The sequence below is a fragment of the Choloepus didactylus genome, chromosome 4 (assembly GCF_015220235.1).
Source record: "Choloepus didactylus isolate mChoDid1 chromosome 4, mChoDid1.pri, whole genome shotgun sequence".
Lineage (NCBI taxonomy): Eukaryota > Metazoa > Chordata > Mammalia > Pilosa > Megalonychidae > Choloepus > Choloepus didactylus.
Window position 1 is genome coordinate 148,419,651 of NC_051310.1, and position 25,465 is coordinate 148,445,115.

At 41.9% G+C, this 25,465-nt stretch overlaps 1 protein-coding gene across 28 annotated transcripts in view; it reads left to right on the forward strand.

Annotated features, from left to right (window-relative positions):
* Window positions 1-25,465, forward strand: part of RYR3 (ryanodine receptor 3) — a 514,330-nt gene that overhangs the window by 404,650 nt on the left and 84,215 nt on the right. For all 28 annotated transcript variants that reach the window (XR_005216490.1, XM_037834372.1, XM_037834393.1 and 25 more), the window contains 13 exons: window positions 917-995; window positions 4,485-4,574; window positions 5,478-5,624; window positions 5,857-5,919; window positions 7,130-7,205; window positions 7,320-7,443; window positions 11,524-11,639; window positions 12,138-12,205; window positions 13,149-13,270; window positions 17,301-17,350; window positions 17,758-17,818; window positions 19,058-19,296; window positions 20,740-20,821. Coding sequence is in view for 27 of the 28 variants with exons in the window: in XM_037834372.1 (XP_037690300.1) it covers window positions 917-995; window positions 4,485-4,574; window positions 5,478-5,624; window positions 5,857-5,919; window positions 7,130-7,205; window positions 7,320-7,443; window positions 11,524-11,639; window positions 12,138-12,205; window positions 13,149-13,270; window positions 17,301-17,350; window positions 17,758-17,818; window positions 19,058-19,296; window positions 20,740-20,821 (1,317 nt within the window). In the remaining variant the exon portion in view is untranslated. The remainder of the gene's footprint in view (window positions 1-916; window positions 996-4,484; window positions 4,575-5,477; window positions 5,625-5,856; window positions 5,920-7,129; window positions 7,206-7,319; window positions 7,444-11,523; window positions 11,640-12,137; window positions 12,206-13,148; window positions 13,271-17,300; window positions 17,351-17,757; window positions 17,819-19,057; window positions 19,297-20,739; window positions 20,822-25,465) is intronic.

The window sequence follows — 25,465 nt, forward strand, 5'->3', positions numbered from 1 at the left end:
AAGTAAATTTGTAATAACTTAGATGCTTTTGTAAATGTTATGAGACAGGTATGCTCTGGTGGCAATTATGTACTAACGGTGAGTGGTTCTGTGTTCTGGTTTCTTCAGATTTACCTCTGACATCAGTTTGGTTCTGTGAGGAATGGAGACTAATTCTGGCTAACTTAACCAGAACCAGACCTTAGTGGAAGGATATGGAGTTATCAAAAGCCAGCCCTCAGGAAGGATAGGGAGCAGGGAAGGACTGGCATCAGACAGAAGAAGCAAATGGACAAATCTTTAGGTATCCCTGTGTTGGATGAATCACTTTGAAGAGTTTTGCCTTTTCTCACCCAACTCAAGTTGAGACTGATTTGCCTAGTCATGTGCCCATCCTTTGCCCATCCTTAAGACTAGTTCCCTTGATGAAAATGGAGACACTGCTACTAATAGAAGAGACAAGAGCTACTGAGCACAGAAACAGTGTCTACTATACTTCCAAAATTCCAGTATTTAAATATGCCACAGAACCTAAAAAGGTAGACAACCACTGTTTTGTAACTTCTGGTCTTCTAGCTACTCTTTCTGCCATTCCCAGATGGGATCAGTAGGATGACAGGCCAGTTTCATTGGATGAAGGAACAAAGTGGTTCTTCAGGAGCCAAGAGAACCCAGAGCAGATGGAGGAAAGCCACCTATTCAGTGGAGACTTCTGCAGAGATGTCCTATGATTCACCATGGCTGTGTGTGACCTGGCCCTGGCTATCCTGCTTAGTTTGCTCAAGAATATCACTATGTCTGGAGCCTAGGCTCAGCTTTGGGATTAGCTAGTTGGTCAAATTCAATTTCTGGCAGCTTATGTTTGGTTCTGGCCATTTTCTACCATGTCTGGCTGAAGTGCTTGGGGAGGTTGTAATTTTTTTTCCTCTTTTCACAGTTTTTCCTTGCCTGAAAAATTAGAATATGTCGTCACCAAGTATGCTGAGCATTCGCATGATAGATGGGCGTGTGACAAGGTAGGGATTATCATCCAAGTGACAGTGGTCAGGGAAAAAAAAAACAGCCCAAGAACAGAAAGGGTCGAATCCTAGAAATCTGCCTGATTTGTCTAAGTGACAGACTCACCATTCTAAGAGCATTCATTATTTCAGAGCAGCAGTTTCCCAGGGTTGGTGGAGGTCAGTGAAATGGGTGGCAGCAGCTGTTGGTGCTGTTTTTATATTTCTCAAGACAATGATCAATTCTAGTAGTGTTAACTTCTTAACAGTGCATTTCCTGGAGTGTGTCCAAGCATGTGTTCATGTGTGTTTGACATAAATCCTTACTAGGTGCGCTTTTATTTAATATTTTTATTGAATGCAGCATTGGAAAAGAGGCTGAATTTTATTCTAGGGTTGGACACACAGTCATCTTCTATGGTAGGCAGTAGTAGAACTTCCAGACACTCCCTTATTAATAAGCCTGTCCATCTGGTGTTCAAAATTCCTCACCACATGAGGTCAGGCTGCTTAATAAGTTTAATTGCTCTGTCAGCCCTTTAATGCTGGCAGGATTGTGGGAGGATTGTGCCAAAGACATCCAAGATTCCTGTGGGCAGCAAGTTAAGGCCTGTGGCCACTGCTCAGCTGAGCTGCAGCTTACAGTACATCGCAGTGTGCCCATCTCCATCGCAAGACCAAGAAAACCACCATGATGCAATATGCCCACAGATAGGGGACACCTTTAACCCAAGTCTCAGCCTCTGTATTGATCTGGGCCACCTCTTATTCTTTCACGACCCTTATTTGGGGCTGATGATAACAACCATCATTGTAACCATAGAATAGGCTAATACTTCATGAATCTAGAGTAGGGGCTGGCAGTCTCTTCCTGTAAAGGATCAGATGGTAAACATTTTAGGCTTTCCACCCTCTGTCATGACTGCTCACTTCTGCCATTGCAGCACAAGAGTCCCCCGTAAACAAAGGAGCATGTCCGTGTTCCAATAAAATTTTGTTTATAAAAAAAATGGGATCAGCTGGATTTGGCCCACAGGCCATAGCTTGCAGCCCCTTGCTCCAGAGCATCTATGTTTTCTAAGAAATCTTTGTGTGTGACCATTTGGGCAGCTTATAAGTTAAGGAGAAGCACCTCCATGAATCCATACCAACAGCCAAGCCATCACTAAACCATGTTGATGTCACCTCCTAAGTCTCTGGTTAATTAGTATAGTTCTCTCTATCCCATGGCACAACTTAGTCGAAGCTACCATCCAAGCTATCGTCATCTCTTGCCTAGACAATTATAATAACCCCTTAACTAGTCTCCTTACATACATTTTCTCCAGTCTGTTCTGCATACTGCAAGCAAGTGACTGTGCCCATTAGAATGTGCAAATTTGGTTACCTTCTTCCACTGCTCTTCCTGACCAGTCCCTTCTAAAGTCCTTTGATATCTTCCAACTGTGCTTAACATAAAGGCAAAAACCCTAAATGTGGGCTGCCAGGCACTGCCTAATTGGACCCCTGCTATTATCTCCAGCCTCTTTTTCACCCTCTGCCCTCGAGCCATGTTCCCTTTTTTAGGCCTCTCTCACATGAGTGCATGTGCCTAAAATGCTCCTTTGAACACGAGGCGCCCATCTGCGCTCACACATGCGTGCACACACCACTCACCGGCTCATCCTTCAGTGATCATCCAGGTGTGAATCCTTAGGATGCCTCTTCCTGAGGTTTCTCAGGCATGAGCCCTCCTGGCACCTTGTTGTGTTCCTTTGTTGTATTTTTGTAACTGCTTTGAATATTTATAAGAGTTTTCAACTATACATTTACTGGTGTGATCATTCATTCGATTGATCTCTCCCTCTGCCACTAGACTCTAAGCTTCATGAGAGCAAGGATCCATGTTTGCTCACCATTGCCAGTATTTCCCTGCCCTCAAGAACCCACGGTCTAATGAGAGAAACAAAATAAAGCAGCCATTATGGTGCAGGTGCTGTGATGGGCATGAGCACAGGGGTGGAGAACAGAGGAGGGATCCCTAACCCAATATCAGGGTGCAGGAAGGCTTCCTAGAACTGGTGACATTTACAGCATGTGCCAAAGGCGGAGTAGGAGCCGTTCAGCACAGGAAAGCGAGGGTATTACCGTCCGTGGGAGCCCATGTGCAGACTCAGAGGCAAGGGAGATCTTGGGGGTAGGGGGGTTTAGAGAACCACAGATCAGTGTCACTGGATCATGGAGTCAGGCAGGAGAAGAATGGTAGGAGTCTGGAGAGGTAAACAAGATCATCTCTGTAGATTTAAAGACCATGGGAAAGAGATTGTATTTTACCATCATGACAGCAGGGGGCTGTAGAAAAATTTAAAGCAGTTGAGTGTCCTGATCAGGATGATTTTCAAAATATTGCCTGACAGTGTAGAATACGGAGATGTGGCAAGTCTGGAGACAGTGAGACCAGTTAGGAAGCCGTTGCAGTAATCTATGGGAGAGCCAATGATGGCCTGAACTAAAGTACTGGCAGGGAAGCTAGAGAGAGGCAGACAAATGAGTAGGTCTGGAAGGTTGAACAAATGTGAGAGTGCACAGAGGAGAAGTGGCGTCAGGGAAGACACCCCTATTTCTCATGTGGAAGGTGAATGTAAGCTCTGGCCATGACTGAGATGTACAGTACACAAGGAGGAGCCAGTTGAAGGAGTACAGTGCCAGGTTCTGTTTTGAGCTTAAATAAGTTTGGAAATTATGGAAGAGATCTGGACTAGAAATACTGATTTGAGGTTAATCCACTTATCAGTGGCAACTAAAACCTTGGGCCTAGATCAGGTCACCCCAGGGAGAGTATGTGACTCTGGAAAAGAGACAGAAACGTGAGAAACATACATATTTAACAAATGGGCCAGGGCCGAGATTGAGAAAGCAGCCAGGAACCTTTGGGCTGTGATGTTGTTGAGATCAGAGACTCTTACTCATCTCTGTACCCTCAGTGCCTAGAACAGAATCTGGCACATACTATAGCAGGCATTCAATCAATATTTATTGAATAACTTGAAGTTCTTAAACTTCTGTGACTCTAGGAAACATGGACTGCCACAATTTTGCTCTGGGATTGGTGGGTAAGGGGTATAAATCAAATCAGCCCTCCACGTGGTGAGCAGTGAGTCCAGTCCTCACATGCTGTTTAGCCCTTACTTCTGTTCTTGCCTGTGAAGATGGCACACTGACCTGAGGAGCATTGTTCTCTATGTCATTTGAAGCATCCTTCTGACTTAACTGGGCCTGAAACACAAGTGAATTAGCGAAGAGGACGGCAGCTAAAATGAAAAGGACTAAAGGAGCAGAGTTCAAGATTCAGGGGACAGAGAACCTGACAGCTTGAAAGAAGCAATTAGATATTTTGGAGAGAGATTTCCAAGCTCTGTCACTGTCCATCACATCACTTGTGTTCCATGAAAATAGAAACAGGGATTGGGGTCATACAGCAGGGCTCTTTCAGTGCCAACAATATTTGAACTGAAAATATTTCTACAGAGTCACAATGGATGGAAATATGGGATTTCCCTGGATGAAAATGTGAAGACCCACCCATTGATAAGGCCTTTCAAGACATTAACAGAGAAGGTAAGGAATGGGCCTCTGTGTAGCCATGCTGATTGTCTGTCCTTGGAAATTGTTTCAGACAGTGAGAGGAATTCAGGGCACATTTACCCTCAGGTTTCTTAGAGACTTTCTAGGACTCAGTGAATGGCTCATAAGCCTGCCAATGGGCAGCAGCCCTGAACCAGTTTCCAAGAACCCAGCCTCACATTATGTACTTGGCTCTGAGAATCCAAGCTGAGCCAGAATGCATTTGTAGTTCTCTTGCAACTGAACTAGGAAGGGGTTTTGTTAGATGATTGGAGGGGAGGGAGTATTGCTGGAGAAAATTCAATTAGAAATGTTTTCCAAGGACATGGAAGTTAAAGAGAGTAGAGGAGAGAGTCCCCACAGATATGTGATTAGGTCTCTTGTTTTGGTTACTAAGAAATTTGGTTGAACTCAACTCTGAATTCCTATCCTATAATAAGTAAGAGTTTTTTGTAACATTTAGTACTGGTGGCACATTTAAAGGATGGCATGTATATCTTTGAATGCGTTTTGACCATTTATAAAATTGTGCATAATTTAAAAAAGGCTTCTGGATCTAAGAAATTCTATTTCCCAAGCTCAAATGCATTTCAGTAATTCCCCATCTTAAATAGCTACTAGACCATGAGGGGTCACTCTCCTGAACTTCTCCTCTTTTTCCACAAAATGTCATTTAGTTTGGTACATTCCTTCTGAAGGCGGGAGACTGTTGGGTCTTTTCCTTAAAAACATTGGAAAGATTGATGGTGTGTTTCAGGTGAGATGCTGAAAAGGGCATTCTGACCTAGCGAAAGGAGGCTGGAGCCAACTGGCATCCCTGTCCATTATGGGATCTGACTTATAGGGGGTTTGAGCCAGCCAGAATGCTGGAAGGTGCTCTGCAAACTGTTCTTCCAGGAGAAGGAAATTTATCGCTGGCCTGCCAGAGAGTCCCTGAAAACCATGCTGGCTGTGGGCTGGACTGTGGAGAGGACCAAAGAAGGAGAAGCCTTGGTCCAGCAGCGGGAAAATGAGAAGCTTCGAAGCATGCCCCAGGCCAGCCAGGTAAGACAGCGAAGCCAAGAGCCTGACTCTGGGTCAGTAGAACCCATAGGAAATCTGGGAAATCTAGACCTGGGATGTCACTGGCTGAGATCACCTAAGACAAGGTGACTTATCTTAATCCCACTAGGGGATTATTTGAGATAGCACATTTCTTTGGCAGTCGAAGTTGGGGGTGTTGATAAGAATAAGGTAAATAATGGTAAACCCACTGATTTTTCCTTTGCTTTCCTAGGGCAACAGCTACAGCCCCACTCCGCTCGACCTCTCAAATGTTGTGCTCTCCAGAGAGCTCCAGGTCAGTGTTGATACTTCCGTTGTGTTCTCCAGCACAGCATAACATGCTTTCTAAAGCCCCTCAAGTGTAGGACATAATTCCCTCCAAAGAGTTAAAGAAGAAAGTAAAGAAAGGAAGGAAGGAAAGGAATGCCCAGAAGCTATCACCATTAAAATAGCAAAATTGAAAAGGGCCACGTCACGCAAAAGTCACAGGGGAAGTCTTTGCAGACTTAACCAATCATCCAAGAAAGGAAGGTGTAGCACCTCCTCCAGGAACATCATAACAGGAGGTGACTCAAGCAAAGGAAGAACATACAGCAAATTACTGTATCACAACCCTTAAATAAATAAATAAATAAGTAAGTAACAGCCAGTAGAAGAATCTGTGAAACTAAACCCCTGGATGGAGGTGCTTGATTGATCCCTGTAAGTCCCTCCAACCCTAAGGACAGGCTGCATATCCCATCGTGAATTCTCTCAAGTTCCCTGTGTGGTGCAAGACATACGAACGTACAACCAAGGGGATGGCACTAAAAGCCATAAGCACCCTCCTGTGAGTCCTCCCCACCTGTCACCCCTGCACTCGGTGGCTGTGGCCTGCCTGGCCTGGAGCAGTTACTCCTCTGAGAGGCCCTCAGACCCCAGTGCCTTGCGCCTTAGGGAATGTATCTTTCCAAAGTACACCCTTCAAGTCATTCTTTTATTGGCCTCATAAGGGTGAATTCTAGTTGAGAAACCATAGTCACAGCAATTTTTCTCCAAGATATGGTTGCTTCTAGTTTAAGCCAAAGGCTTTCAGGGATTCTAGATTTTGCTCCTCTGTAGCCATTTGATCCCCACTCCCAACCCACAAGTCAGGTCAGCAGTTTGGGCTTGGTGACCTCTCCATGCCTCTTCCCTCAGCCCTAAGAAACTGAACTCCTGTGACAGAGGCAGTGTGCCAGAATGCAATTTCAAGTGGAAATGTGTGCTTCTCATAAATGCATCAAACTGCCAGGATAACAAGTTACAAGGGAAGGACAGAATTAGAAATTGTCTTCTGTGTGTATGGGAAGATATAAAACTAATGAGGTGCATAAGCACAGACTAATTAATGATGGGAAACGGCAATGTGCTGTTAGCAGTTGGTCGTGCTCTGTTCCCGAGGCTGCCTGAAATAGCTTGGCAGATAGGAACCCATTTTTCTTGCTTGCTCTCTCTTTGACTTCCGCCTCCTTGATGGGACGCAGGGAATGGTGGAGGTCGTGGCTGAGAACTATCACAATATCTGGGCCAAGAAGAAGAAGCTGGAGCTGGAAAGCAAAGGTGAGCTCGGTTCACAGTATCCCCCACAGAAGCTGAGCTGAGGGGCAGGTTTGTTTTCCCAGAAGTGCAAAGGAGAGCTGTATATGTTACCACTTCTCACCTTACTGAACTCAGGCGGCGGCAGTCATCCTCTCTTGGTACCATATGACACCCTGACAGCCAAGGAAAAGTTCAGGGACCGAGAGAAGGCACAGGACCTGTTTAAATTCCTCCAAGTGAATGGCATTATAGTTTCTAGGTAAGTCATCCTCCACATGATGTGGGGTTGTGGTGTGGTCTTTCCCTCTCCATGTATTTAATTGCCTGTCTACAAAACTGATCAGAATAAGGATAATAGTTAAGTCTTGAAATGAAAAAAATTTATTTTGGAGCATGAAGCCCTCTTTCCTGACATAAACGACACTTGTTGATACCTTTTTTTTTCTTAAAAGCAGTTACAGCAAAGGGCCATGACAAATTATACATATATATTTAAACATTTAGTTTTAACTTAAAACTTATAAACACACATTCATTCACAAATATTGCACTATTAGTCAAGGCCTTTTCTTTGGGGATGGTTCTATGGATTAAAATTATAAACCGTTATCCATAAGGCATCCTCAAAATTTTGGAATTTGGGTTTCTTTAAAGAGCAGTAAGAATTTAAGGCACATGCAAAACAATGTACGTGTAGTAGTGTTTTAGATTTTTTTCATTGCTTCCACAATCTTTTACTGATGTCTCACCCACACTTAAAAAACTACTTATTTGGCAACTTGCATAGAGAGGTCTTTGCAAAACATGCAACTTAAGTTTACATGGAACCAACAGTTCTCTTCACACTTTTATTTTGTTGTTTTATATGCTATTTAATTAAATTACATAATAGCAATAGCAGGCATAACTGATATAAAGCCTTTGAACAAAAGGGAGCTGGTTCTCCTGAAATGCACTTGAGCTGGAGAGAGCAGAAGGGCAATGGGCTAAGCTACGGCATGGCCTCCCAGTGGGCGGTGAGCTGCAGTTGGTGTTTATAGTGGGAGGTTGTTCAGTAAGAGGGCAAGAGGGGGTTGGTGAAGAGAGCTATAAACCACAACAGTTTGACTTGAGTGGAAAAGATGCATCAATGTATGTAAGAAGAGATTTTAATTAGCCCCTGGGAAAAGCCACATCATTGCCTCAGGTTATTTGGATGCCTGGAAGGCATAGAGGAACTACTGATGTCTATCAGGAGTTCACCGCCCCTGGTTCAGGGGGAATTAGCCCAGCAGATCCCCTAAGGTGTGATATGGATGTGTACCACTTCTGGAAATAGTAACCACCCCTTCCTTCTCTTCACTTACTTCCCCCATCATTTTCTTAAGTGAGCCAAATTTCCAGGCATCCATCAAAGGTTCCTTCCAATGTCTTGGTTTGTGAGAAGGAAATTAACATAGTATAGGTGTTTTAGTGTCCTGGGCTGCTTGAGCAAATACCATGAAATGGGTTGGCTTGAACAATGGGAATTTATTTGCTCATGGTTTTGAGGCTAAAAGAGAAGCCAAATCAAGGCATCATCAAGGCAATGCTTTCTCCCCAAACTCTGTGGCATTCTGAGGCTGGCTGCTGGCAATCCTAGGCTCCCCCGTCAGGTGGCAAGGCAAATAAGGGCATCTCCTTGTCTCTCCCTTCTCTTCTGGTTTCTGTTGATGCAGCTTCTTGCTTCCGGCGGCTTTCTCTCTCCTCTCTCTCCCCTTCTCTCCCTTTCCTTCCCTCCCTCCCTCTTTCTTCCTCTCCCTCCCTCTCTCTGCCCCCTCCTCTCCTCTCTGATTTTCATTCTGCTTATAAAAGATTCCAGTAGTAGGGTTAAGACCCCTCCTGAATGGGCTGGGCCACACCTTAACTGAAGTAGCCTCATCAAAAGGTCCTACTTCCATGGGTTCACACCCACAAGAATGGATTAAGTTTAAGAATATGTTTTTCTGGGGTACATACAGCTTCAAACCACCATAATGGTAAGCTAAAGGTGGTGCCAGAAAGGGTCCAACTGTCTGCCTCTTTCCTCTCTCCCTCCTTTCATTCAGATTTTTATTAATCCTTTCATTCCTCTGATATTTATCACCCACTGTCTACCACACGATTCTAAGTGCTGCTGACACACAAGTGACTAGAATGGGGTCCTATTCCCAAAAAACTTAGTCATTTAGTCTAGTGGAGGGTTTTACACTAAGTCCAGGATATTACACGATAGACAAATGTATGTGAAGGGATGCCCTCCTGTCCTTACCTCTCCTGGCCAGGATTCTGACTTCAGTGTCAGACAGCCTGAGTTTAAACCCAGCTCTGCCCCTAACTGACTGAGTGGCCCTAGGTCATTTATCGAAGCCTCAGTTTCCTCATATGTCAATTGGGGGTCGTAATACCCACCTCATCAAGTTATTGAGAAGATTGAAAGAAGAAAACCTGAACAAACTACTTAGCAAAATGCCAAGCATGTGTTATCAAGATTATACAATTCAATTATTTATTGTTTATTATTGTCTATTCTGTACACTAGCATGTAAGCTCTACAAAGACGGTAATTTTTGTTTTCTTTATTGATAAATTCAGAGTTCCTGAAAGAGTACCTGGCACCTAGTAAGCTCTCAATAAATGCTAATTGAATGAATGAATGAATGAATGAAGCAATCAATCAATCATGACTTCCTAAGACTTTTTAATCTCAAACTTTTCTATGTCAGAATTATCTAGATGAATACTTTATATAAAGATGATCGTGGCTGCCTAGTTCTTAAAGGCAGAACCTGATTTCTTTCCAGTCAAATGTTAGTGATGGGCTGTGCTAGATAGGATCGTGATTGCTGAGGCCATTGTAGAATGAAAAACAAGCAAGTTGTTCCTATTATGACATAGCCATTCCTCCTAAGAGATGTTTACTGAGCAAGCTGCTGTTTCTGCTTTTAGTTTCCTCCAGAATTTTTGCCACCAAATGGCAAAAACCCAACTAAAAATCTATTTAAACATTTCTATTGTATCTCATATAAAAAAAATAACAAGAATTATTTGCCATATTGTCAAGCAGGAAAGGTCAAACAGCCGGAGACAGCTCCAGGGAAGCATTCGAGAAAGACTCCCATCGCCATTTTAATCCCTTTCTTAACACCAACATGAATGAGTAGTGTGATTTGCTGATAAATAGCTTGCTCACAAAAATGAAAAATTCTTCTTTACTGTAACTAAAAAGGAAATCAAGGAAATAGGGGACAAAATGGAGGAAGAGCACTGAATTCTTCAGACATATCCTGAGTATTTATTTGCATTGTGCCAGACCCTGTGGTTGGCGCCTGGATTTCAGATGAAGAAGAAAGGTTCTGGCCACCAGGAATTCCTAGTTTCCCCTACCCCTGTCTCAGACCTGCTCCAGCCTTACCTTCCCATCACTCATTGACAGCCCATCCTTCCGGTTGCTCAAGCCCCAAACCTTGACTATTCTCTTTTTCTCACAACCCACATCCAATCCTTCAGGAAATCCTGATGGCTCCACTTTTAAAATATACCCAGAATCTGACCACTTTTTCACCTTCTCCCTGCTGTCACCACCATTGCTGAATTCACCTCCTACCTGGGCTCCCTGCTTCGACCCTCCACAATCTATTTTAAACATAGCAACCACAGTGATTCTGTGTATCATATCATGTCACTTCTCTATTTAGACTATCCAGCAGCTTTCCATCTCACTTATACCAAGGCAGAATTCTAAGAATGGTCCACAGGGCCTAAATCGCACCCCCCTGCCTGCTCACTTCCATTCCCTCCAACGCTGGCTTCTTTGCTGTATTCTTTCAACTGAGGTTGCATGCTCCTGCCTCAGTACCTTAGCACCTCCTGCTCCCTAGGCCTGGAAAGCACTTCCTCTGATGTCTGTATGGCTCACCCCTCACCTCCTTCCAGCCTGTACTCCAGTGTCCCCTCCCCAATGAGGCCAACCCCAATTACCGTGTTTAAAACAGCAGTCAGTTCATCCCCACACCCAACACTCCTGGGCCCTTTCACCTGGCTTTAAAATTTCTTTTCTCTCCCTCCACCTATCCCCCCCACAAATCTTAACTTCTAGCTTGTTGGATGAATGATAAATATTTTTCTGAAAAATCTTTTCAGAAATTATTGTGACACAGCTGATGAGTGCTCACAGAGGCAGGTGCCAAGTACAAAGGGAAGTCAGTCAAATGACAAGTCGTGCCACCAACCTGAATAACCATTAACCTTTGGAAAATAAAGGACCCGGGTAGAATTGAGAATGCACCAAAGTCACATAGTTTTCTCTGTTGCTTCCTGGGGTTGCCTATTTTCAACCTAGGGGAATAAAGGATATGGAGCTGGATTCCTCCTCCATGGAGAAGAGGTTTGCCTATAAATTTTTGAAGAAGATCCTGAAATATGTTGATTCTGCTCAAGAGTTCATTGTCCATTTAGGTAAGTAGAATTGTCAAACAGCACCAAAAATAATTATATTCCTTTGTTTAGTTCCTCAACAATTCTTTCATATTGTAGCTATTCATGATTCATTCAGAGTATGATTTGAGGGGTGAAACAGTGCTTGCGATTTTCTTTTCCCACTTAAAAAAATCAGATTAGCCCTTGGCTTCCCTACTGGGTTTTATTGAACCTTTTGTCATTTTTCAGGCTACTCATCTATTTTAACTTTTCCGTTGTTTGGCTTTGTGACTGTGGCATATGATCCAGCCTCTTTAAAGCTGCTTTCTCATTGATCAAATGGAGAAGGGAATAGTGAAACAGAGAATTAATGCAAGAAATAATGAGCCAGCACAATTGAAAAGTACTTTGTAAAAATGTAACATTTTTTGCAAAAATCAAATAGCCATTTAGTGGCCTCCAAAAAAACTGCTCTGTTTCTAAAATGCTGTGACTATTTTTTCACTCTGATCAACTTTGTATTAACTGTCTTTGTAGAAGCCATTGTCAGCAGTGGAAAAACTGAGAAGTCTCCCCATGATCAGCAAATCAAATTCTTTGCCAAAGTAAGTGACTCTCTACACTTAGCTGAATCACTTTTTCTTTTCCCCACAACCTCTACTACTGAGAGTACAAGTTAAGCTTCTCCAATAGAGAGACCCAAAATACCAGTGTCTCCCATGAGGCAGCCATGCATTTCTCTCTCCTGTAACAGCCCCAAGGAAGGTGGGCATTTGGTGGTGGTGGGCAGCCTGCTGTGTGCCACGCCATCATCCAGGGACCCGAGTCTTCCTCCCTTACTGCTCCAGGAGAGGAAGAACCTGAGGTGTGGTTCCTGTGGGCACAGTCCAAGCAGGCCCACTTGCGTCACATCGGTGAGAAAGGGGAAAAGGAGAAGGGAAGGCAAGCTGCCTCCTTTTAAAGTTCTATCCCAGTGGCTAGAGCTTCATCATTTTAGCCTCACCTAGCTGCAATGGAGACTGGGAAATGTATTCTCTAGCTGGCTACCCTGTACCCAGCTATAATATGGGGGTTTCTATTGCCCAAAGGAAGAGCGGAGAGTGAATCTCTGCCAGGCAGCCCTGCTCAGAGGACTGTGAGGGATGTGAGTCCGTGGGGCCATCTTTACATGCATGGTAGCCTTGCTCTTAGATGCAGAGGCAGTTCTTTTGAGGCTAGTGGTGTGAGGCCATGCCCCAGATGTGCCAGCTGGGTGCTGTGCCCAAGAAGTGATGTCTAAGCAGGTGTCCCTTGGGACTCCCCCATGAATGCTGACCAGGCGCCACCTGTGTGTTTGGTCACTTGGTTGGTGACCTCCTCCTTTCTCATATCCCCAGGGCCTCATGAGTGAAATGTGAAGGAAACCTGGGCTCATGGGGCAGAGTCTCCTGGAAATGCCAGGACCAGGGTTCAGAGGCTTCTTACTCACTGAGAATGAGCTTTTTAAAAGGAACCCAAGGAAGGGCTTTGGCTAGCTTCCCAGAAGTTAATTCCTGGTGGGTTTTCCAGGTTCTCCTCCCGTTGGTTGATCAGTACTTCAGCAATCACCGCCTCTACTTCCTGTCATCCCCTCTGAAGCCCCTGAACAGCAGTGGGTATGCCTCCCATAAGGAGAAGGAGATGGTGGCCAGGTGAGTCCACAAAACGAAGAGAAGGTCACGGTGCTGATGTGATTTATTCAAACCCCCAGATTCCGGAGAACTGAGTGGTGAGTCCTTTGGAGAAATGATTGATGGCTCAGGGATTTTCGGCTATCACCTTGGTTTTAAAGATAACATATTCATACTTCTCTGTATACTAGTTTGGAAACTAAGAGAAGTGCACTGTTTGGGCATATCATTAGGGCTTGGGAAAATTTTTTGTTTGCTCAGATCAACCTCTGCCCTGAGATAACATTTAGAAAAAGGCTAAGAGGACTCTGAAGCTTGGGAAAAGGGGACACAGAACAGTGAGAAAGAACAAGCTGACACTGTTTGCAACCCCATTTTATCACGCTTTTCAAGGTTAAAAAAAAAAGAAGAAGAAGAAGAAGAATCAGATCTTACACAGTCCTGGTCTGGATGACTTGAAATTTGAAATCTAGAGAAACATAATTCAATTTAAATTCCTAATAGGAAAAAGAACTTTTTCATCAAAAGCAGCCTTCCTGCTCATCCCACTAGACATAACATGTGAATACTTCAACAGAGATAAGAAGAAAGGAGATGTTCATGATAAGACTAAGAGACAAAAGGATTCTACTAGGGCTCAGTGTCTTGCTGAATTTGAATTATGAAGGACAAGGAATGCATTAGACTCTAAATAACAAAGAGTTAAGGCCACTAATGAAAGTGGTCCATCAACTCCACAGTATCCACTGAGGGTGAACAGTGTATGTTTTGCTTTATAGGGGCTCAACCATAAATATCACTTTAGGATTTGGTTAACTTTTTTTAAACACTGATCATGGCTAAGCACTGAGCTCAGTTTTTCATATGCAAGAATCCATTGCCCATTTGTGTATGTATCATTGTGAAACACCCAGTGCTTTGAATTCTAATAACTATGTATTATGATCTCCATTTTGCAGAGGAGGAAACAGTTGTTCCATCAGGTTCACGCCAGTGCCCCAAATGACCCAGAATAGTAAGTGAGGGCAAGAATGAAAGTCTGGTCTCCTCTCTCTCCATTCAGTGCCATTTCTTCTGCACTGTAATTATTTAATTTCATTTATTAAGAAGAGAGACCCTTTCTCTTTGCTATAAAAAACAAGGTATGCTTAGAGTCGGTTACTAACTGAAGATTTCTTAAATATTTTCAGGATGCATCAGTATATTGTGTAGGAAGCAAAGTGAGATATTCAGATAATCCAACAGAGGGCAGGTGTGTCTGTTTCCTTCATCTGTTTTTCTTGGATTATTAATACATGGAAATGTAACATTTGTTCAGTCAGGCACCATTTGTTGCGGCTGGAAGACAAGCTAGAGTTGATCAGCCTTGCAAATAGCTTTCAGATCCATCAGTGTGCTTGATGCCCTCCTGCAGAAGTGGTTGTGTTTGCATTGAATGTGTTCACATTTCCAGAGCCCTTTGGTTTGCATCCCTCGCCCTTGCCCCACCTCTTCTGCATCTGATGGCATTCACCAGTGGTTCCCAGACTCTCACCTGGGACCCCTTTAATGTATCACCTTCACATTTTGATATGGGGAGTGGAGTTCCTGGGGTCTCTGGCCCCTCATAACTCTGGGCCAAGGACAATGCTTCTATTTAAATCCTGGACTCCATAGGGGATGAAAAGGAACCATTAGAAAATTCAGGCTCTGGCCTCGGCATGCCTTTGAAAGTGCTTCTGGCAGTGGGGGGGAGGAAAGGGGGGAGCAGGGAGAGATGACAGTGTTAGCATTAGGATCAAGCAGCGCAACCGCCAGCTTTAGCAAGAAACAAGTGGTTTTGCATTTATACAGAGCACGTGTCCACTCTGAAGCATTTTTACGGGGAATATCTGAGTTTACCCATTTCTAATTCTGAAAACTAAGTAAGAGGGTCTTTTGATTAATCTCTGTTTACAGATGAGAGAAACCAGCACACACAGAGGTTATGTGGCTCCACCTAGACAGCCCAACTAATCCCAGATGGAGCCAAAGAATCCACATTGTCCCCTCCCCCAAATCCGTGAGTTTTCATCAAACACGTCTCTGAAAAGAAAACTTGCACCATAGAAGGAAAAAAAAAGTAGCAGCCCTTATTTAATTCACACTAGTTGGCTGTCAGATGTCCGTTAACTTAATTCTGAGTTCTCTTGAGCTCTAGGCCAAGGGATTCCAACTTACTTCCGTTGCAGAAACACAAGACTAATCACAGGGGACTTGGTGATTTTTCTGGTATGACAGCCCCAAAAGAGCCAGGTCATTAATTTAGAAGTGCTTTAAGTTGAGGACATTTCCCTCCCATCAGCACTCAGGATGTATTTCTTCTCCGTGGGAGCTTCCTTCAGAAGGCAACTGCCCTGTGAGGGGCAAGAAGCCCATGATGAGCTATAAAGGAGAGACTGGGAATGAGTTCAGCTCCGTCTCACCTTGGAACCCCGTGGCCTGTGCCAGGTGTTTTTATTCTGCTTACCCTCTTTCCATTCCACCAGAAAGGACTGCTTGCTGAGGGATTGCAAAGCCCTCATCTAGCTGTGCCAGTGGCAGTTTATGTCAGAGTTCTGAGGAATCTCCTCCCAAGAGCATCAGAAACACAGGTCAATTGATAGCCACTCCATCCTCAGCAGGCAGAAACATTTACAGAACTCCTTTCTTTCTTTCTTTCTTTTTTTTTTTTTAAACATTTTCTTATTGTGAAATTTAACATATATACATAACAGTGATAATTTTAAAGTACAATTTAACAAGTAGAATGTTATGTTCTACCTTTTCAGTTATTTCCTTCTAGCTCTCCTAATATCCTAGCATCTAAAAAAATATATTGACATAAAGATTCAGTATTAATTCTTTGTTAAGTCCTATCTTGTTTGTTGCTACCCCTTCCTCTAGTTTAATCACTTTCTCCATCTTTAGGGGTGTCTAGACATATTGTTCATATTAAAAAGGGGTATTGACATTATGGTGAAGGGGGCTGCAGCTGGTTAGTGTTCTTAAAGAGGCTCTTGCCTCTGGGTTTAGTTAGGACTTATCTGGCATAGGAACACTGGTGGATTTAAGTTTCTGAGAGAAACATAATGAGTGAAACTTTTGTAGAATCTCAGATAGAGACCTAGGTATTTTGGGACTACTGTTGGTTAGGGCTTGGCATACTGTGACCGTTTGGGACATCTGGCTGGAACTTGCTTAAGAGAAACCTCTAGGGTAGCCTTTCAACTCTATTTGAAATCTCTTAGCCACTGTAACCTTAATTTGTTACCTTTCTTTTCCCCCTTTTGCTCAAGAAGGCATTTTCAATGCCTCGATGCCAGGGCCAGGTTCATTCCTGGGAGGGACTCCTTTCTTCTGTACAATGCCCTTGATAAGGAAGTGTGGAAAGCGAAGCAGTGAAACACAGCCAGAGTTTCAAGGGTTCCATGGTGGAAAATATAGGTGAAAGGATAGAAAAGGGTCAAAAAACACAAAGAGTACTAGATGGGCCAGGCCCAGAGACTACTGAGAGATGACAGAGAAAAGACAATTTCTTGAAATATGCTTTTTGTTTCACACAGTCTCCCTGTACCTGAACCATTAACACCCTTCCAATCTGAGCTTCTTGCCACCTCCAAACTAAAGCCCCACAGTCCCAGGAAGGTTGCAAAAATGGTTTGCAATCCATTGCCACAATGGAAACATGTTTCCTTCCAGAATCTTCATTTATTCCTGAATGTCATGCGTAAGAATGTTTCAAACACTGTACTCTATAGCAAGGTGTGATTTTTCAACCAGATTGCTGCAAAATACTGTAATATCACAGAAGCATTGTTTTCAGTAAGGTTGGAGTTTCCTGTAAAGTACCTTTCACCTTTCATAATTCTCCAAAAAGACAGTTTGAGCAACTCATTTTCCCAAATGTGGTCTAGAGGATTCTTTGAGAGGTACACAGTTCATCTTTGTAAGACACAGTCTGTATGCTCTTTGTTTTACTGCGGGGGGGTGGGGGAGGATGATTAGTCCTTGAATCTCTGTGCTTTTCCAACTTGCACTCTTTTCTCCTCAGCCTGTTCTGTAAACTTGCTGCTCTTGTTAGACACAGGATTTCCCTCTTTGGTAAGTGAAGAGAAGTATTAAGAAAGGCTGCATTTTTGCTATAATTGTCCTGAACTTGCATTTTGCCTTTATTTGTGGCTCCCTCAGACAACCTGAGCCTTGGGACTAAGGTGTCACCTAAATTTGTCATAGAAAATTGGCCTGAAGTGTGATAAATCGCCTCTTTAGCCTTTTAACACCTCAGATTTTCCACACCAATGAATGTTTTAAGCTCTGCATCTAGCATCCATCATACAGCGGAGGCTATGTCAGGCCAGAGATAAATGCACTGTCCCTGAACATGGGCCGGGCACTTTGTGCATTGGTGGTTAATTATGCTGGGCTGTGGTTTGTACATATTGAGAAGGTTGCATTTAAAAGGTAGGCTGCAGGGTTTGGGTACTCACAGGTGGCATTTCTGATTCTAGGGAGTGATTCTACTACAATGGTGAGCTGTCTCCACATCTTAGCTCAGACACTTGACACAAGGTAAGTCTGCCCAGTTTTTTCTAATGGTTTCTCAAGATTCCCTCTCTGACCCTCTCTCCTCACTTATTATTCTGCTGAAAAGGACACATACTATTGCACTGCAGAAGCTGGGAAGAGAAGGGTTGACAGGGAGATGAATCTCATCCTGGAAATTGGCGCTCTCGGTTTCTCAGTTCACAAGATAGAGAGCCACTGTCTCAGCATATATTGAATGCTAAAAGCTGAACATTTAATCCATTCTTGTCTTCCCTTCCTGAGAAGTTCACCTTTCAGAAGATAAAGCAGATGGTGTGTCCAAGTGTCACTTTGTACCTAATTCTCAACAAAAAGAAGATGCTGTCTGATGGATGGAGAGGTCATAAGTGTCCCAGGAGAGGTGATCCCTCAGAATTCAAAATGGCTGAGAAAAGAACAGGAAGATTCATTTTCAAAAAGATCAGAGGCAAAGATAGAATTGGGCTCATGGTTTAATGTTCTAGGTGGAAAGATGGTCCAACAGGAAAGGAAATCTTTATTTTAAAAAAAAAAAAGCATGACTTCTGATAATATAAGCATGAATGATCTACCAAGGTAAAAAAGAGAGAAGTAGTGAAAGGAATGGTGGAGAGCGTTCTTTAATGCATTCATTAAGAAGAGCCCTTGTCAAAGATGGGAAGGGGGTCACACACCCCAAGACCCAGTGCAGAAGAGAGGCACCAACCTGAAACAGTAGCCAGAAGATGAAGATCCACTAAGAGTTGAGGATGGTTATTTAAAAAAAAAAAAAAGTTGAGGATCATTAAAGGGGATTTTACGAGTTTTGAGAGAAACCAACATGTTATAGAGATAATAAGACAGTACAAAGTGTGCAGGATCAGACCAAAGCATCCCAGGGACTGAAATCCCTTGCAACTGGGATAAGGAATTTTGACTCATTTCTCCAAGAGGCATGCTGAAAGCCTGAAGAGGGAGTCTGCTTAAATAACACAGATCAATGTGTTTGATAATTATTCCTGAGAAAACTTGATTAAGATAACTGTGAATAGGCACAAGCCTCACTGACTTTATTACCTGGGTTTTATTTTCCTGATTCATTGGATGATTATCAGGAAAATGCCCTAGATAAAATCTTCTGTCATTGAACCAACTCTGTCATAACATTTTTTTGAATAAGAAAAATGTTCTTCTCCTGTCACATTGTCAGGGGTTGGCCAAAGGTTTGGATTATGCTTCTGGTTTTGAGTGTTGTTTTGCTTACAGGACCGTCATGAAATCAGGCTCAGAGCTGGTGAAGGCTGGGTTACGCGCATTCTTTGAAAATGCCGCAGAAGACTTAGAGAAGACTTCAGAAAACTTGAAGCTTGGAAAGTTTACCCATTCCAGAACACAGATTAAGGGAGTTTCTCAGAATATTAACTATACCACAGTGGCTCTGCTACCCATACTGACGTCCATCTTTGAGCATGTTGCTCAGCATCAGTTCGGAATGGATTTGCTATGTGAGTCATACTGTTCTTTGTCGTGAATTTATATGCCCATGGCCACACGCAGGAAGTATGTGGCTCATTCACTTACGCTGACCTTGAGGGTAGAGTGAAGAGGTAATTATCCCCTACTTTTTCCACCTTTGGCTTAAAAAATGAAATAATAGACTCTTGGAGGGGAAGAAATCCCCAAATTTGAGTATGTAATATTTAATCTTTTCCCACTTTTATACTGGGTCAGAATTTCCCACCCAAGAGGCTAGCTCCTAGCAATTGTTCTCCCACTTAATTTGAAAGGTTATCTGAGCAATACAGCAAGAGATACAGGTTTGCTCCAGGGTTTTCCAGACACCAGTTTTCCTGTTAAGAAGGCTTAATGTATTCATTGTATACCAGGAGCAAAGGAAAGATGCTAACGTTTTCATTATCTGAGCCTTCAGAAGACCATTCAGTTTTACTTTACTTTGCATTTAGCACCATGCACAGCACCCCCCCCTCCCCCCCAGTACAGGTAAACTGCCACTAAACTTCAGTTTCACATTTTAAATTTTGGCACATGGTTTAATTTTAACCAATTGTCGATCGCTCAGGCTGTGTCTTCCATATTCCTGAACAACTGGAAATCAGTTATTTCTATGGGGTGTGGGGGTGGGGGGTTACCCAAAACCATTATTTTGTGTCATGGAAACATGAAAACAATGTATTTCCTTTGTTGAAAAATTAAATATTATGTTAGTTTTGATGTTAAAGTAGTTACAGTCTTACTACACATTCCAGACATTGTGAGGGGCAGGTAGGCTGTGGATTAAATTCTGTGAGTTCCTAAGCAGAACATGCCCTTCCCTAAGGAAACATGTTAAATTCCTGATATGATTAAACTGATTTTTGAAAACACATCTAGCAGAGAACTTGGGAGAGGCAGACGTAATGAATTTTGCTCTCTCTCTGAAGAAGGCAGGGCTGTTATACATATTATAGCTCTTTCTAGAAAATGGGCAAACGACCCACTCAGGCTTCAGGTTTTCTGCATTCTTCCTTTCAAGAGGAGGAACTATTGCCCTAAGTAAAATCTGACTACAGTGTTTCCCTCTATTGGAAAAAAAAAAAATTCCATTATGGAAGGACCCATTGGTGAAATTATTCCTTTCCCTATGAAGCCATATGATATCCATCGTAAGCTCTACACTGTTCTGGTTCTGAACTGGGCTATTATTACAGTTTTGAATATAGATAGCTCAGTGGAATATGTTTTCCTATCAATGTTTTCTCTCCCTGTTCAGCTACTAACATCTGGGTAGAAAGGGGCTGTATTTTAAGAAAAAAAAATACAGAGATCTTTTGCTCTTGGCTGATGCTTTGACACAGGATAGATTTTTTTTCCTGTTTGTCAGCTCTTTCAGCATTCAGGAGGTGGGGCTGGGATCGATGCACCCTGATGACAGCTCTTCTTTGTTTCAGTGAGTGACGTGCAAATTTCATGCTACCATATACTGTACAGCCTCTACTCCCTTGGGACAGGAAAGAACATCTATGTTGAAAGGTAATTAGTGGACAGAAGAGGCTAACGCATTTGGGCTTAGAGAAATGTTACTTTTTTAAAAAAAAATTTAATAACATCTTTTCTGTTCAACAAAGTCAAAATGCTCACCGGTATGGGATGGTGATTTCAACTCTAGGCTATGAAATGTTTATACCAATATTAAGAAGCATAATGAGGCCGTTGAGAATTATGACTTCTGTAGAGAGAGCTGGTGAGTGTATGTGGCTGGAGGAACAATAGCCAAGCTAAATCATGTGCTAGTAACCAAAAAGTGTGGCAGAAGTGACTTTGTCTTCATAATCACGAATTCCAAACAGCTTTCAGAGTTCCTGTGGTTAAAGCTTGCTGAGAAGCCCAAGGGACATGAGGCAGTTGCTTTAGCGTTCAATGAGTTTCTGTGTGATACAACCTTGGACCTTTACCATTCTCGTCTGTCAGATTAGCTGCAGTTTCAAACAAGTGCACACTTCGGTAGCAGAAATGCTCTTCAGTAATCTGGAATCTGAACAAGCTTATTTGCAGAGGTATTTGGGTTCCAGCTTTGCCATTTTATCTGCCTGAACCACTGGAAGCCTTTGGTGACCCCTTTGCTATTTAACACCAAATGTTGTGTTTTGTTTAAATTCATGGCGAAGTTTGGAAGCATAGATACAGTATTGACCAAACTCTGGACTTTGAATTATTCTTAGAAGGTTTTTTTATCTTTTTTGCATTTTCCTTTTTTTTTTTTTTTCCACTTTCAAACAAGGAAACTGGAAGGAATTTGATATGTGCTTTAAAATTACTTCATCTAAACATCCCCTTGATATTTATCTACTGTCTCTATTTATGATGCCTTTAATGAAATAAACCAATAATAAGCCACTGTTTCACATAAAAACTTACAGAAATGTCGGGGCTTGCATTCCATTTTGATTGTAATGTCTCAATAAAGTAAAAAAAGAAAAAAGACTTTGGCTTCTTCAAGAATGGTATATAACAACTAGATTTGTTTTGATTTTGATTTTAATTCCTCACAATTACCTAACATTCCTTATTGTTTTACATAAAATACGGGTAAATAGTTTTGTCATTTAGGAATAGAAACTGGACAGTCAAAAGTTTTAACCATATTTTATACCAAGTCAACCAGAGAACCAAGGATTTTCTGTTTAATATTGAATTTCACTTACAGGTGTCTTTAAGCCATTTCTTCCATCAAATATTTGTGAATATTTTCTCAATATCTTTTCTTACTCTGTCAGTTTATTTGTATGTATATACAGAGATATGTGTGTTTCTTTGTACAATTCTTCTGTAAAGCTTATACATTTTTTTTTTAGGAAAAAAGTCAAAGAAAGGTCAACTCTGAAATGTCAGCCCAGAAAAAGACTGTTCATCATATGACTTTTTATACTCTATTCATTTATTCAGTCTTGGTTTACTGTGTGTCTGCTGCCCACAACACTGTGAATATTGGTGCCTGTGTTGTTATTTTTGTTCCACATTTGTAGAAGGCAAGATCTGAAGGAAGCACATGAGTGAAGGCTGCCCCTATTGCCAATCTGTCGGTTCATTGAGCAACCAAGCAGTTGGAGATTTCACGTCCTAGAATTGAGATGCTGGCATTATTAATGACTTTTATTTATTTTCTTTTATGTTGTGAAAGCAAGCCAAGATTGTTAAAAAAAAAAAAAAAAATTCAAATAATACAGACATATATAAAATTAAGTCTACTGCTTTCCTCTCCCCAGACTTCCCCCATCTGACTCCGATTCCAAATCAAGAGTTTAGTTAGCTTCATTCCAGGTATTTTCTACACACATATCTTCACACATGTCACATCATAATATGCCTGTTGCTTTGCAACTTTATTTTGTTGAATGAAGCTGAAAACTGAATTTCTTTATCATACAATTCATATTTTTAAATGTATCAATTATATACAATATTCATTAGTTCTCGAACAAATCAGTACACTTACATTCCTATCGATCTCCTTTCCTTTCTACCTTCCCATTTTTTTCTATACACATGCTGTTCTGTAGCCAATATTCCCTGAGTGTTTACCTTAGTTTATGTTTAAATGACCTCATGAAAGTCACCAATCCTTTTGAACCATGATTTTCCCATTCCTAAATTTTTTATTTTGATTTTTCACTTTGTCAGCGGGGTTCATCAAGTGGTTTTTTCTTCAAGAGCACATAGATACTGTTTGAGCTTTACAAATTTTAGAATATCATGACTTTGCATAATTTCTGTGGTATAAAATCCCTGGGTCATACCTGCCCACCCTCCACCCCCCACCATAAAGGGTATAGTCATTTTTTCTTTGTAGTCTGACAAAGTATGTTCGCCAGACCCACACTTACATGTGACTTTGCAGTGGAAAGAAAGAAGATGGCTGTTCATAGGGCTCCTTAATCTTGAAGCACAACTTCACTATGATATGTCCCGGGTTTGCTTATCCTATATCCCTCCCCTCCATTTCTCAGAACATAATATGGCCCTTCAGTCTTCAGTACTGGGTCTTCCTTTATTTCACAAAAATTTCATTTTATTATATACTTTGTTTTTGTTCCTTATCTGTTATTCAAGGACAGTAGTTGTTTGTTGGCATGTTTTTTTTTTTAATTTTAAAGCTAGCCTTTATTTTTATCAAAAATTAAAAAACAATAAACATTTCAAGCAAAACAAAGGAACAAGAAAAACAAATAACCTTTTAAAATAACTACATTATTTCCAATGTGTTTCTACCATACCCCAAGAAAATTAACAAAAACCCGTGCTTCCAGTAGTCCCATCCCAAACGTTAAGATTACCCTCCATAGTGTATCTGTTCTTATTCTTATTAGATTATCGTTCCCCCTTCACTAGTTGCTGTCTATCACTAGGTCCCCTACATTCTACAATATAAAACATTTATTTTACATTTTTCACAGAGTTCACATTAGTGGTAACATATAATATCTCTCTCTTCGTGCCTGGCTTATTTCACTCAGCATTATGTCTTCAGGGTTCATCCATGTTGTCATATGTTTCATGATCTCGTTCCTTGTTACTGCTGCAAAGTATTGCATCATGTGTGTATACCACATTTTGTTTATTCAGTCATCTGTTGAAGGACATTTGGATTGTTTCCATTTCTTGGTAATTGTGAACAATGCTGCTATGAACATTGGTGTGCAAATATCTGTTTGTGTCACTGCTTTCAGATCTTCCGGGTATATACTGAGAAGTGAAATTGCTGGATCAGAGGGTAACTCAATATCTAGTTTTCTAAGGAACTGCCAGACTGTCTTCTGTTGGCATTTTTTAAATAATTTCTACCGCTCTCAATTTCTTTCTAATAACATGCAGCCAGTTGTTACTTGCTGTTTTGTGTTTTTAATGGTTTTTCTCAAACTTCCTCCATGTCATTGACTGTTTCTATTTTCTTGATTTTCTGAGTGTTTAAAGAGAAGTATTTTGCTATATTATTTTTTCTAGATTACTCTTCCTCTAAAGTATGTTTCTCTATTTCTTGGTTGTTAGGCACTTGGCTAGTTCTCAAGAATGGAGTTGGTGTATGTGTGTGTGTGCACTCAAGTGTTGGGGGCAGAGAAGAGAGAATGAGGAAGAGAGCAGGCAGCTTCAGGTCTGAGAAGTTGGTTCATGGCTAACTCTTTCTCACAAAATCAGCAGTGATTTTAGCCCTAGGCATGCATCTACCCTCATCCTTGCATGTCCTCCCCCAACAAAAGTAAGCAGCTGGTCCAGGTGGGAGGTTGGGGGGACTCTCAGTGTATCCTGTGGTCATAGACCTTTGTTTCATGAATCAGTGCATGCTACCTCTCCACTTAGAGGATTTGGCTCAACAGCTACAAAACAAGTTACTTCTCTGTCTTCCCTCCACCTCACCTCCGGTTGCCTCTCCAGGTTAGGAGTCCAGGTCACAGGAGCGGGAGATGGCACATTACCCCTTGCCACTCTGGCCCATCTCCTACTCTGCAGCATGGAACCTGGTTCTCCACACACTTGTCGTTGGCCAGGTTTCCCAGGCCTACTCATACCCTTAATACTCACTGTTTCAGAATCCCCGTATTTACTTCTAGAGACATCTACACTCCGCTCTAGGCCTGAAGAGGTATTTTTCCATTTTCGTGTCCGTACTTGGTTGGTCCATACTTTGTAGTTTGAAGTTACCACACATTTTCTAATTTCAGCATGGATCCAAATTTCTTCCAACTTTTCCCGTTTTCCTGGTAGAGGAAAGTACAATAAAGCTACCATTTCTGTACCATCTTTTACACGGGTTTCCAAGACTAGTGAATGTCTGTAGAGTTACAAGGAAATCACTAAATATTCGGTTCCCGGCTACACCTGAAGCGTGATTTGTGGATTAAAATTCCAAGCACCAAAGTGATAGGTTTGACTCTGAGAGGGGTGTGGTCACTGAAATAGAATAGAGACTTTGGGGGGGAGGAATATTTCCTAATCGAGATGACACTGAGAATGCCACTGACTAGTGGAGTCTTCAGGTACAAAATTTCAGAGAAAGGTAAAAGTTTTGTACATTTAACCATGCAGAATTCGTATTCTTTAACATGGAGATACTTTAATTGATAGAGCATTGTGGTGGGGGTCAAGAAAACTAAGCTTGGAACTTGATTACATTAGGTTTTG